Source organism: Heterodontus francisci, chromosome 1, assembly GCF_036365525.1.
Source record: "Heterodontus francisci isolate sHetFra1 chromosome 1, sHetFra1.hap1, whole genome shotgun sequence".
In the NCBI taxonomy this organism is placed as follows: Eukaryota; Metazoa; Chordata; class Chondrichthyes; order Heterodontiformes; family Heterodontidae; genus Heterodontus; species Heterodontus francisci.
The window spans coordinates 105976020-105989095 of NC_090371.1; the positions used below are offsets into that span (position 1 = coordinate 105976020).

The 13076-nt window shown below is 40.1% G+C and overlaps 1 protein-coding gene across 4 annotated transcripts in view; it reads left to right on the forward strand.

Moving 5' to 3' along the window:
- ipo11 (importin 11) overlaps positions 1-13076 on the forward strand; it is an 837351-nt gene that overhangs the window by 495862 nt on the left and 328413 nt on the right. For all 4 annotated transcript variants that reach the window (XM_068034109.1, XM_068034083.1, XM_068034101.1 and 1 more), the window contains one exon: positions 10903-11024. In XM_068034109.1, the coding sequence (XP_067890210.1) occupies positions 10903-11024 (122 nt within the window). The remainder of the gene's footprint in view (positions 1-10902; positions 11025-13076) is intronic.

Sequence of the window (13076 nt, forward strand, 5' to 3'; positions counted from 1 at the left end):
TGTATTATTCTGTGATTCTGATTCTGACAAGCTAGCTTAAACCCTCCACAGCAGCACTAGCAGATCTCCCTGCGAGGATATTCATTCCGGCCCTGTTAAGGTGTAGCCTATCCATCTTGTACAGGTCCCACCTGCCCAGAACTGGTCCCAATTCCTCAGAAATCTGATGCCCTCCCTCCGACATCATTTCTCCAGCCGACTGTTCAATTGATCAATCCTTCTATTCCTCTGCTTACTAGCACATGGCACTGGGAGTAATCCTGAAATTACTGCTTTGGAGGTCCTGCTTTTTAATTTCCTTCCTGACTCCCTAAATTCTGCTTTCAAGACCTCATCCCTCTTCCTGTCTTTGTCATTGGTACCATTGTGGGTCACGACCTCTGGCTGTTCACCCTCCCCTAGAAGGATGGCCTGTACCTTGCCCATTGCGATCAGTGGAAGGGACATGTTGTTTGATATGGTCCGCCAGTCTTTTGGACATAGGAAAGAGTAGGACCCATTAGGGACCAAGGGGGAAATTTGTGGGTGGAGCCAGAGGACATTGGTAGGGTGTTGAACGAGTACTTCACATCTGTCTTCACCCAAGAGAATGAGGATGTAGATATGGAACTTAGAGAGAGAGACTGTGAGGGTCTTGAGCAAATTGTCATAGGGAGTGACAAGGTATTGTAGGTTTTGGAAGGCTTAAAAGTGGACAAATCTCCAGGTCCGGACGATTTGTGTCCCAGGATGCTGTGGGAGGCGAGGGTGGGGATTGCAGGGGCTCTGACCCTAATTTTTAATTCCTCTCTGGCCACGGGGGAGATGCCAGAGGACTGGAGAACAGCTAATGTGGTCCCACTATTTAAGAAAGGTTGTAGAGATAAGCCAGGGAACTACAGACCAGTGAGTCTCACGTCAGTGGTAGGGAAACTATTGGAGAAAATTCTGAAGGAGAGAATCTATCTCCACTTGGGGAGGCAAAATTTGATTAGGAATAGTCAGCATGGCTTTGTCAGAGGGAGGCCATGCCTAACAAATTTGAATTTTTTGAGCATGTGACCAGCTGTGTAGATGAGGGTAGTGCAGTTGATGTAGTTTACATGGATTTCAGCAAAACCTTTGACAAGGGCCCACATGGGAGACTTATCAAGAAAGCAAATGCACATGGGATACAAGGTAACTTGATGAGGTGGATTCAAAATTGACTTAGCTGTAAGAGTGATGACAGACGGCTGTTTTAGTGACTGGAAGCCAGTGTCCAGTGGCGTACCACGGATCTGTGCTGGGTCCTCTATTGTTTGTCATTTATGCAAACGACATAGATGACTATGTGGGGGGTAGGATCAGTACGTTCGCGGATGACACAAAGATTGGCCGAGTGGTTAACAGTGAGGTGGAGTGTCTTAGGTTACAGGAAGACATAGACGGGATGGTCAAATGGGCAGAAAAGTGGCAGATGGAATTTAACGCTGAAAAGTGTGAGGTGATACACTTTGGAAGGAGTAATGTGACGTGGAAGTATTCAATGAATGGCCTGACACTGGGACGTTCCGAGGAACAAAGGGACCTTGGCGTGTTTGTCCATAGATCTCTGAAGGCAGAAGGGCAGGTTAATAGGGTGGTGAAAAAGGCATATGGGACACTTGTTTTATAATAAACAATTTTTTTTGTTTATTGAAGAAACCTGGTTGGTATATTTTATCCCAGGATAAAACTACAGTTTATGATTGACTACATTGGTAAGTGGGAAAAAAAATATGTTGTGACCCGTGGAGAAGTGGAACTGGAATAAATAGGGTATTCCTCTCGCCTCGGTCGTAACACAATAACAGTGAGGCTACCAGCACTCACCGTTGTTCAAGAGTAAATCGAACAGCAACTTCCAGCGACCACAGTTAAGTGTCGAAACCAAGAAATTGCTGTCCATGTTGCGCTGCTCCTTCGCAAGTTTAGCTACAGTGGTATCTTGCATAGAGACTCGCCATTGAAGCACATAGAACGCGTGAAGTTGTTGTACTTACCCAGTATACATGCCAGAAAAAGTTAAGGCTCACTATCATGTAAGTTTGCACAAATCTGGAGTGTTCGTCTGTATTAAACTGATTTACACTAACCAGGTGTGCTCTAGTCTGAGCTGGTTAGTGCATGGGAAGAATGCCCATAAAAATCTGCTTTTATGCCTGGGTATGCATGGTCGTTTTGTAATCTTCCTCCATGGAGTGAGCGCAGCCTAGATTCAGCAATTAGAAAATGGTGATGTTAGCATTCTGGAAGGACATGATTAAATGGGCTGAAGGGCCTGTGCACCTAAACTTATGCTGTGATCCATTGAATAAACTGGATAAAATTTGTGCATGGATGTATATTCAAAGTTCAAGGATCAGGTGTGGGCTAATCTAGGCCATATTCAAGATGGCAAAGCTACAACACCTTGGATATCTTGAACACAGAAGCAGGGCATCTGGCCTAGGTATTAGCTGTGTCACTTTATATGACTGTGAATAACGGCTTCTGCTGGATTTTGATAAAAGGTTGATGGCGTTGTTCATTTCAGGCAGCAGCCTATCTTTGGATGAAATATGAAAAGAAAGCCCTTAACACACACCAACAAAACCTATGGTAATTATGTCTTCAAAGAAACATGTCAGGGACAATGTCCGTCCACATCAAGAAGCTGATTTCTTTTCAGACCAGGAGAAGAATTGCCTTATGAATGACATCTTTGTCGGGCTGTAAGCAGGGCCCAGAAAGAAAGAAGTCCACAGCCTCCTCCTCTTTAACTAAATCATTCCCAGGTGGAATTGGCTGCTGGGTTTGCCTACAGAAAAACTGTGACTACACTTCAAAATTTGGTTGCAGAGCACTTTGGAACTTTCTAAAGGTACGAAAGCTGCATCTATCAGTTTGACAGAAATGTGCCCAATCTTGTCAATTCCTGCATGAAAGAGATGATGGTGAAGAGCTGTGACCTACATCTTGTTGGTTTCCATCAAAATTTTGGGAGTGACTATCTCAGGACAGCTCTGGAGATATAATGACAAAAAGCCTTTTTAGTATCCAGGTTTATAAACCATAGGAAGGTATTTATTATCCAGCTGAATACTGTTATTCCTTTTCAAGCAATGATGGTCATCATCTACATTACAATGCTGCTTTCCTGCCCACCTCCTTTTTTTCCCCCAATGTTATCTCATTTTCAAACTGCTTGACTTATGTTTTATTGTGTTTCAGTACTCTTGATACCTATTTGACTTCAAGTGTAGGATCAGTAAAGTGAAGTCACTCTCTCCAGCTTTTGTCAGCATCTACATGCTCCTGGCCTCAAATCCATCAACGTTCTTGGTTGCTCCCGAGTCTAAATCCAGAGGTATGAAACCTCAGTGGCCTGTTCAGTCATGAGCTGAGCTTCCTCATACTTAGCTGGTCTTTTGCCAAGGCTGCCGCATTTTACCTGCATAACATTGTCTGCCTGTGTCTGTTCCTATGGCCAAAATCTTCCATACTTCCCTTTACTTCTCTGAAATTTGGTTACCGCTCATTCACTGTTCTCTACTCTCTAACCCTTCTTTCAGTCATCACATCCCTACACTGGAGTTCTCATCACTTTTTTTGGTCTGCCACCCTGTCTTCAAAAGCATCTTTAAAAATCTTTCTGTTCTATTGTGCCTTCAGCCATCCCACCCCCAATACTTGCTTGCTGCCCACTTTACTTTTGTCCGTTTTGACACTGACATGTTTTCTTTGTATGAGGAGAGCTGCAAGAACACAAGCTGCTTTTGTAATAATAGGGGCCTCAATGCTGCTTTATTTAAACAATAAACTTGGGACAATGGAGGAAGATTACAGAACGACCATCTACCCAGGCACAAAAGCAGATTTTATACATATTCTTTCCATGCACTAATTAACTGAGTCTAGTGCATACCTCAGTAATTTAAATCTATTTAATACATGGAAACAGACTGCACTATTAAATGAACAGTTGCACATCGCCTTGTAGTTGTAAATCAGAGAAAATTGGGAGTTGGATTCTTTGTTGCAATGTAAGTCCAAAATGACAAAACTATATTTAATATTTGCAGATAAGTAGCCACAATAAGAAATTTTTGTGTGGTATGTAAAGGCAAGTTTTTTTTCTTGGCCACTAACCAAGCATCATAATAAAATTTCTCAGTGCTAATGCAATGCCATTTTTCCTGACTGCAGTAATAAATTACATATTTTGTGTTCTGTTATTCAAATCAATATTTGTGCAGCACAGCAATCCTTGTGAGCTAACAATGCCTTGATTATCCTTGATTATATATTTTCTTAATTGCTGAAAAAAGTAGTAGGCTAACATTCCAGAGACCTTTCACTGTCACACAGCTTTATCTTCTGACATTGCTTTTTCAAATCAATTTTCTGGCTAGTTTGCCTTATGATAATCATTCTGTCATCTCATAGCTACTTTGTATTTATCAGAAACCTACAAAGGGAAGGAGAGGTGAACTGAAATCAGATGCTGCATAAAAAGGCTTTGATTTAGGAGGCATCTGTTTATTTTCCTACTCTTTCATTATATAAAATATTCTGTTGTTCCACTGCTTAATATTGCAAGATTTTAATATTTTCTTCATTTCCAAGTTTAACAATCACCTAAAAATTATTGTTTAAATCCAGCTATAAATAGTAAAATCTTACCTGGTTAAATACTTAAATAAATGGAATGATTTTTCATGAAGCATTGGAGCTGAAGACTTGAGGTGTCGATATCAAAAAGGAGGAGGTGTTGGGCGTCTTGAAAAACATTAAGGTAGATAAGTCCCCAGAGCCTGATGGGATCTACCCCAGAATACTGAGGGAGGCAAGGGAAGAAATTGCTGGGGCTTTGACAGAAATCTTTGTATCCTCATTGGCTACAAGTGAGGTCCAAGAGGACTGGAGAATAGCCAATGTTGTTCCTTTGTTTAAGAAGGGTAGCAAGGATAATTCAGGAAATTATCCGCCGGTGAGCCTTACGTCAGTGGTCGGGAAATTATTGGAGAGAATTCATCGGGACAGGATTTACTCCCATTTGGAAACAAATAGACTTATTAGCGAGAGGCAGCATGGTTTTGTGAAGGAGAGGTCGTGTCTCACTAACTTGATCGAGTTTTTTGAGGAAGTGACGAAGATGATTGATGAAGGAAGGACAGTGGATGTTGTCTACATGGACTTCAGTAAAGCCTTTGACACAGTCCCTCATGGCAGACTGGTACAAAAGGTGAAGTCACAGGGGATCAGAGGTGAGCTGGCAAGATGGATACTGAACTGACTCGGTCATAGAAGACAGAGGGTATCAGTGGAAGGGTGCTTTTCTGAATGGAGGACTGCAAGTAGTGGTGGTCTGCAGGGATCAGTGCTGGGACTTTTGCTCTTTGTAGTATATATAAATGATTTGGAGGAAAATGTAGCTGGTCGGATTAGTAAGTTTGAGGACAATACCAAGGTTGGTGGAGTTGCGGATAGTGATGAGGATTGTCAGAGGATACAGCAGGATTTCGATCGTTGGAGACTTGGGCGGAGAAATGGCAGATGGAGTTTAATCCGGACAAATGTGAGGTCGTGCATTTTGGAAGGTCTACTGCAGGTGGGATGTATAGAGTAAATGGCAGAACCCTTAGGAGTATTGACAGGCAGAGAGATATGGGCGTACAGGTCCACAGGCCACTGAAAGTAGCAACACAGGTGGATAAGGTAGTCAAGAAGGCATACGGCATGCTTGCTTTCATTGGTCGGGGCATTGAGTATAAAAATTGGCAAGTCATGCTGCAGCTGTACAGACCTTAGTTAGGCCACACTTGGAATATTGCGTACAATTCTGGTTGCCACACTACCAGAAGGATGTGGAGGCTTTGGAGAGGGTACAGAAGAGGTTTGCAGGATGTTGCCTGGTCTGGAGGGCATTAGCTGTGAGGAGAGGTTGGATAAACTCTGATTGTTTTCACTGAAACGACGGAGGTGGAGGGGCGACATGATAGAAGTTTACAAGTTATGAGTGACATGGACAGAGTGGATAGTCAGAAGCTTTTTCCCAGGGTGGAAGAGTCAGTCACCAGGGGACATAAGTTTAAGGTGCGAGGAGCAAAGTTTAGAGGGGATGTGCGAGGCAAGTTTTTTACACAGAGGGTGGTGAGTGCCTGGAACTTGCTGCCGGGCCAGGTGGTGGAAGCAGTTACGATAGCGACATTTAAGAGGCATCTTGACAAATATATGAATAGGTTGACAATAGAGGGATACGGACCCCGGCAGTGTAGGAGGTTATGGTTTAGACGGGCATCAAGATTGGCGCAGGCTTGGCGGGCCGAATGGCCTGTTCCTGTGCTGTACTGTTCTTTGTTCTTTGTATGTTCAGGTAATTCATTGTGATTTTCTTCAAAGTTAGATGGTTTATAAAATTGGTGATTGACTTGTTTGGTATTTGCAGGGTTTGGCTTTTGCTGGTAATTTCCAATCCCTTTCATAAGAATCCATACGTTTAACACCCAATATAAATACAAGTTGTTGTGAGAGACTTTTTAAAAAACTTGTGAAGATATTTTAAGGTGGTACTGATAAATCACCATATGGGAAATTTTTGGTTCTATTTTAATATTTAAATTAGTTAAATAAAATGGTTTCTTTAAATACTATTACATGGCTTTTTTGCTATAAATATTGAAATATAGATTCTCCAATAAATATACAAGGATATGCTTGTAAGAAGTCATTGATACTGGCTATTAATTGATTTGTTGTATACTGAGCTGGAGGTGGTATATGTCTGCATGGGGTGACCTTGATGGCCTAAATGTTTTTTTTTGTCCTTTTCATATATTCTAATGTTGCAGAGGCCTGAAGCCTTCAACAGATTTTGAATGGCTACATGTATATTTTAACTTAATTGAGGGCATTTAGGCCTGAGTGAAGATAGTCTGATCAGATGCTCCTGTAGTTAGGCATTCAGATATTCTCTCACTATTTTAGGTGCAATGATAGACTTTTCTCTGCAGTTGACCAGAGAAATATAGTTCCTTTGAAATTATCTAAACTCAATCATGTTCCATAGTCTTTAAAGATGTAAATAAAGTCATCTTTGGCCTCTGTGATTAATGAACTGAGAATATGCTTTTAACAGGTTTACTTCAAAGAAGCTGTTGGTTTCTCCTGATTTGTGGCGAGGGTTAAAACTGGTTGTTTGGTTGTGTACAATATTGCTCACTTCGAGCATGCTGTTATCATATGCATTTAGTGTATTGGTATAGGGCAGATGTGCTTTTTATTGTGCATGCTTCATTTATCGGATGACCTCTGAAATCATTGGAGAAATATCTAATATCTCGCAGGTTCAGGTGCTATCAAATAGTTTTTTTTTAAAGTGACAAATTGGAGTCATAGAGAGATACAGCACTGAAACAGGCCCTTTGGCCCACCGAGTCCGTGCCGACCAACAACCACCCACTTATACTAATCCTACATTAATCCCATATTCCCTACCACATCCCCACCTTCCCTCAATTTTCCTACCACCTACCTACATGAGGGGCAATTTACAATGGCCAATTTACCTATCAACCTGCAAGTCTTTGGCTGTGGGAGGAAACTGGAGCACCCAGCGAAAGCCCACGCAGTCACAGGGAGAACTTGCAAACTCCGCATAGGCAGTACCCAGAACTGAACCCGGGTCGCTGCAGCTGTGAGGCTGCTGTGCTAACCACTGCGCCAATGTGCTGCCCCAAAACAAATTGTTTTGTCATCTTTGTGCAATGCAAGTAAGGTATGTCAATTACTCTTGCATATAGAAAACATTATCAAATGACTTCAGCTCAATGGATTAATCTTATCATTGCATTCTTCAAAAGAAGATTGATGAATTGATCACAAGTGTCCAGTAATTTTTACTGTCCATTTGGAATTGAATGGCTATTTGGCTAACTTTTAGATTTTTTTGGCAAAAATTAAGGAGACCAATAACAAATAATTTGGTTGTAATCTGCTGACGTTGGAAGAAAATATGCCTATCGGTGTTTGTGGCTGTCATTGCTGCTCTGTTCTAATTAATGATACATCTATGTTCTCTCTGTGGCACTGAATGTAAGCCATCTTCAATTTCGATGAACAAATCCATGTTGGGTACCTTAATTGGTGTTATGTTTTTGAAATGCATACAAATGATTTTGCTTAAAACCAGTTCAGCTCATGGTAATTTATTTACAAAATATCATTATTTTAGTCTCATCAGATAATATATCAGAATGACATACCAGTTCGATGTACAGGATGCAAGACCAGATGATACTCCGATCTAGTATCTTGAACTGGAAGGGAAGCAGTGGAAGTAGTGTGCTTATCTTGTGACACTCTCCTCAGGAGACTCTTAACATACCAGTAGAATATAATAGAAATTTACTTGTTTCTGAAATTTTTCCAGTTTGTTTATAGACACGTACAATTCGTACAGTAACAAATTATTAAAATAATCTTCTCATTTTGCTTAAAAATAGTCGAGAATCTGCATATGAATGCTAATCTTTAAACAGTACATTGCTTTTGAATTGCATTTTGAATAATAAATAGTAAGTAAACTTAAATAATTTACATTGATCCGTACAATTATTTCCCAACTGCCACTCCTTTGCTGATGCTATTGGCTAGTACTGGCTTTTGTAGCCACTGGCCCATGTGGCCAGTCTTTGAAGCCATTCTTAGCAAGTTCCCAAAACTGCATTTGTTCTTTCAATAGTAAAATGTGGCAGTGATACCTTATCAGAGCATTTTGGACAAGATTGAATTAATGGAGATTGCTCTCTAATCGCCTCGTAAGTCCTTGTGCAGTTTTTTTCTGAACACTGATTTTGCAATCGGGGTTTGTGCTGCAGGATTATCAAATATAGCCTGATCTATAGATAAGGTTACTCCAATACAGTTGCAAATGCTTTGTGACTACCATCTTGTAGCTACTCATGCCTGATTGCACTTACTGGAAAAAAACTAAAAGGCTCTGAATATTATCTGTTCGTGAGGCTAAGTCACGGTTAGAAATTTTAAAAGTGTGCATTGCTGTTTTCTAGTGGAGACAATTGGCAGGATTTTATCCTGCCTTTGGAGATGGTAATGGGTACACAAAATGGCCAGGCATGGCATTGTCCTGGCCCCCTTCCATTTTGTCCAGAGTGGGAAGGCTGGCAGCTCTGGAGGTAGGAGCTTGTCCTTTCAAGGGACGGTGTCCCCGATGGTGAGCAGTTAATTGGCAATGGGGGTCCGATGGAGGGCTGAGGTGGGGTATTCTCCCCTGACTTTCGTCCCACCACCAGGACCCCCATCGTCGGGATAAAATCCAGGCCAATGTGTACAATTTCCCAACACATTTCACAAATATTAAAAAACAGTCTCGTAGGATAGTTTACAAATTTGTTTTTGCTATAAAAGTGATGGTAATAATTGCACTGTGGAGAATTGGAAATTTGAGTATTTCACCAGTGAAAATCTATGTAGTGTATATGTATGCTGGTATATGTGTGCTGGTGTATATTTGTCTAGAGTAGAAGAATTTGAAAAGATTAAGCTGTGAATTGAAATATTGTTTTTCAAAAACACTTCAGATCATTCATTGCAATACAGCCATTAACTGTGGCCCACAATAATATTGGGAAAAGTTGAAGTAAACATAGGGATGGATTCAGAGAGCCTTGGCAAGAGTGTTTAAAGAAGTTAAGCCTAGAGTTGTTAAAGGTGTGTGAGGGAGAGGGTGGGGTGAGGTAAGTTGGAGGCAAATAGTATCATAGAGAAAGGGAGATTGCTTTTTAAAAGGACTATCACTTTATTGAATAATGCTGGCAAATCCTTTAGTTTCTTTTTGCTGAACAATACAATGTGGTGATACACATTACATCTTAAAATCTTCATATCACATATGATGTCATACTGAAAACAGTGTGCTTGCTGTTCTATTATTCCTGCAATACAGAGGGTGCCTCTTCAGAAAGGCGAAGTATCATTCTGAAAAAAATATTGATAATGTTAAAGGGATCAGAAACGTATGGCATGATCATAAAGAGAAGTAAGAAATTATTAATTGGATACTTTGTTTAAAAATTTAAATAAATACCACATTCTGTCAGGTAATCATATCAGTTAATTTGCAGCAGGACAGGTGCATTGTGGGAGCTGTTTGACAAGAAATCTACGTGTCAGATAAATTGCACTCAGTTCATGGTTAAAATCAATGTAAACTTATTTGCTGAGTTTTTGTTTATCCCAGTTTCCAATTCAATGCACATACATCACCGACAAATTGTTTTCAGATGCCAGATTATGGACTATTTGAATACTGTCTCCTTTCGCAATAAAAGTGGGACATACAACATTAAGATGCAACTAAGCCTTTTAATAAACTCCAATCCATCAGTCGATTTGTACTTGGTTTTTGTTGAAAGAAGTAAAAAAAAAATCAGGCTGCTACGAAGGCATCTTATCAGCCTTGTGGGAATTTGCTTATCCTTCAGTTAGTATTAAAATCAAAAAGGATCAATGACGATATCCCTTTTGGCAAGTGAATTCAGCTTGGATCTCCTATCCTAATGTATCCCTGTGCTGCAATGTAGAATCTGGTAACTGTATTTGACAGCTTGAGAAATGTTGTATGTTCCATCTTAATTATTAAAGAAGTGTTGTGTGTCTGCTGATTACAATTGAATTGCCTGAAAGCATTGCTTTAGCTCTTCAGTCTCATTTTGATTTAAATGTTTCTTCCAGTTGTAGTTGTGCAGTAATGTTTGTGCATCGTGTCCACGTTCTCTTGCATCATGTGATACTGCAATATTAAGCTTAAGGATTTTAAAAAACCTTAATTTCTCCTTAATATAATACCATTTAGTTGTAAATTGAACAAGAAGTCCACAGACCTTTCTTTCTTTCTAGATGGATCAGCTACTTGGTGGTATAATCGAGATGTGGGTTGACCGAATGGATAACATTACACAACCAGAGAGACGGAAACTTTCTGCTTTGGCATTACTTTCACTCTTACCTTCAGAAAACAGGTAAATAAGTTTTCTCTTGGCACAACCTAGTCTTCATGTCCTGATTAAAGAGTGTACTTATTTGAGATTTCAGTTGAAAAGTGCATGACGTGTTGAGGTGGTTATAATGAAGAAGGTTTTGTATTGTCTTTGTGTATGAGATTGTTTGCAATTTACTGTTTAACACTCCATTTTCGAAAAAGAACATCCGGAGAAGGTGAGGTTGGTTTGAAAGGTTCAAAATTTGCTGTACGTGGTGACTTTTGAGGTAATTGCAATGTATTGACTATTAAGAACAAATGTTTAAGACACAAAGAATGGCTGTGGTTCATTTTGTGAAATGAGAAAGCATACCTTTGTATTTAAAAATAAATGGATGAATCTTCTGTGGATTTCTCATTGCATTATATTTGGTTCATAAAATCCTGAAAACCTAAATAGTGATTAGACTATAAGGAAACAATGGCTCAGATTTTGCTGTCAGCGGCAAAGCAATGACACTCGTAGCTGACCTCTAAGAAAGCTGCCAGCAAAGATTTAGTGATCTCTGAGGCATGTATTTCACCCTTCCCAATGTTAATTTGAATCTGGCACCAAGTCAGGGGGATTTCCAAGTATCCAGCAACAGTGATGTCATCAAACAGGGTAGCAGCCAATCACATTGAAGAATTTTCAAGACAGCAGCCCAGAAAGTAAAATGCCCTGGCAATCCTTCACTTGTTGTAAATTTTACAGTGAGTGAAATAAATATTGAGACATACCTAGTAGAAGCTGAAATATATATGAACTTGATTAATTTTATTATTTTAAACTGTGGAATTTTTTTAGCATAACCGGAAAAATTTGACATTTACACAGATACAAGATTAGTTTTCCAGGGCTTGAGAGGTTCTTCAGTTATGACTTAGGATGTTGTTAAGAACCCAGTTACACTTCCACAACAAAGTGTAACCTTTTAAGAGATTTTACAGTAATATTACAGCATAAAAGTGGAAGTTCTTGTCAGTTCAGTGATTTCCAAAGATTGCTCTCTGCGGGGACTTCTGCGCATCCTGTGGAGAAGCAGGGAATGTCTGATGGCAACTGCTGCAATTCCATGTTTAACTGCACATGTGTGGATGCCAGCAGTTGCTGTCAGTTTCACAGTAACTGTGGCGAACGCTAACAGTTTCACTGTTGTCTGTTGTTACAACAGCAAAATAACATTTCAAGAAATCTTGCTATAACTTTTGTATGTGTCCTTTACAAAAATTATCAGTTGCTAGCAGATCATTTTTGAATAATTTTTGGTCAGATTACAATCATGACCACTTAAGGAAGTTGTCATGGAAATGTTTTTTTTTCTCTCTTTTAAAACTAAAGGGATTCTGTGTGCCTTTAAGATTGAGAGCAGTTTTTATATTCTCTGGAAACAGTGTGCGAGCTGCAAACCTGTTTCCTAGGCAACAGCAAGCAAGAGATCACATGCCGCATTGTATCAGTTTGACTGTGTGTAAAGACTGGCTAGAACTGGTTTGATCTAGCAAAGTGTGCTTTCCTTGAAGGATGAATTTGTGCCTCCTTCAGCAGAAAATCTACATTGGCCTACAGGCTGTGTTTCACCTAAAGAGGAAAAGACCCTGGGAAAGGAATCTTTGCATTATTGGAGGTAGCAAATTCCTTTTTACTCCTGTCTCTAAGAAGTCGCTGCCTCTGGAGTGACTTTCTGTTGTCTTTTGTGTTTCTGGGAGTTCTGGAAACTCAGTAAAGATTCTCCTGAGAGACTGCTAAGTTAAATCTAAATCCACCTGTTGTTATACTCGTTGAAAGATCTGCATGATGCCTGCTGCAGCCGAAGTGCGGTGAATGTCTATCATTACAGACTGTTCATCAAACTCGCCTGGAGACTTTGAGTGGCATCTGACTATTTGACTCTGGGACATCACACCAAACCAGGAACGTAACCCACCAAGACTTTCAACGCAGTCGTTTTACTATTACTAAGAAACCGCTCTAATTTAAAACATCATTTTAGTAGCGGTTAACTGTTGGTTTTTGAATGTATGTGTGTGCGCATTAGGGTTAGGAGGAATA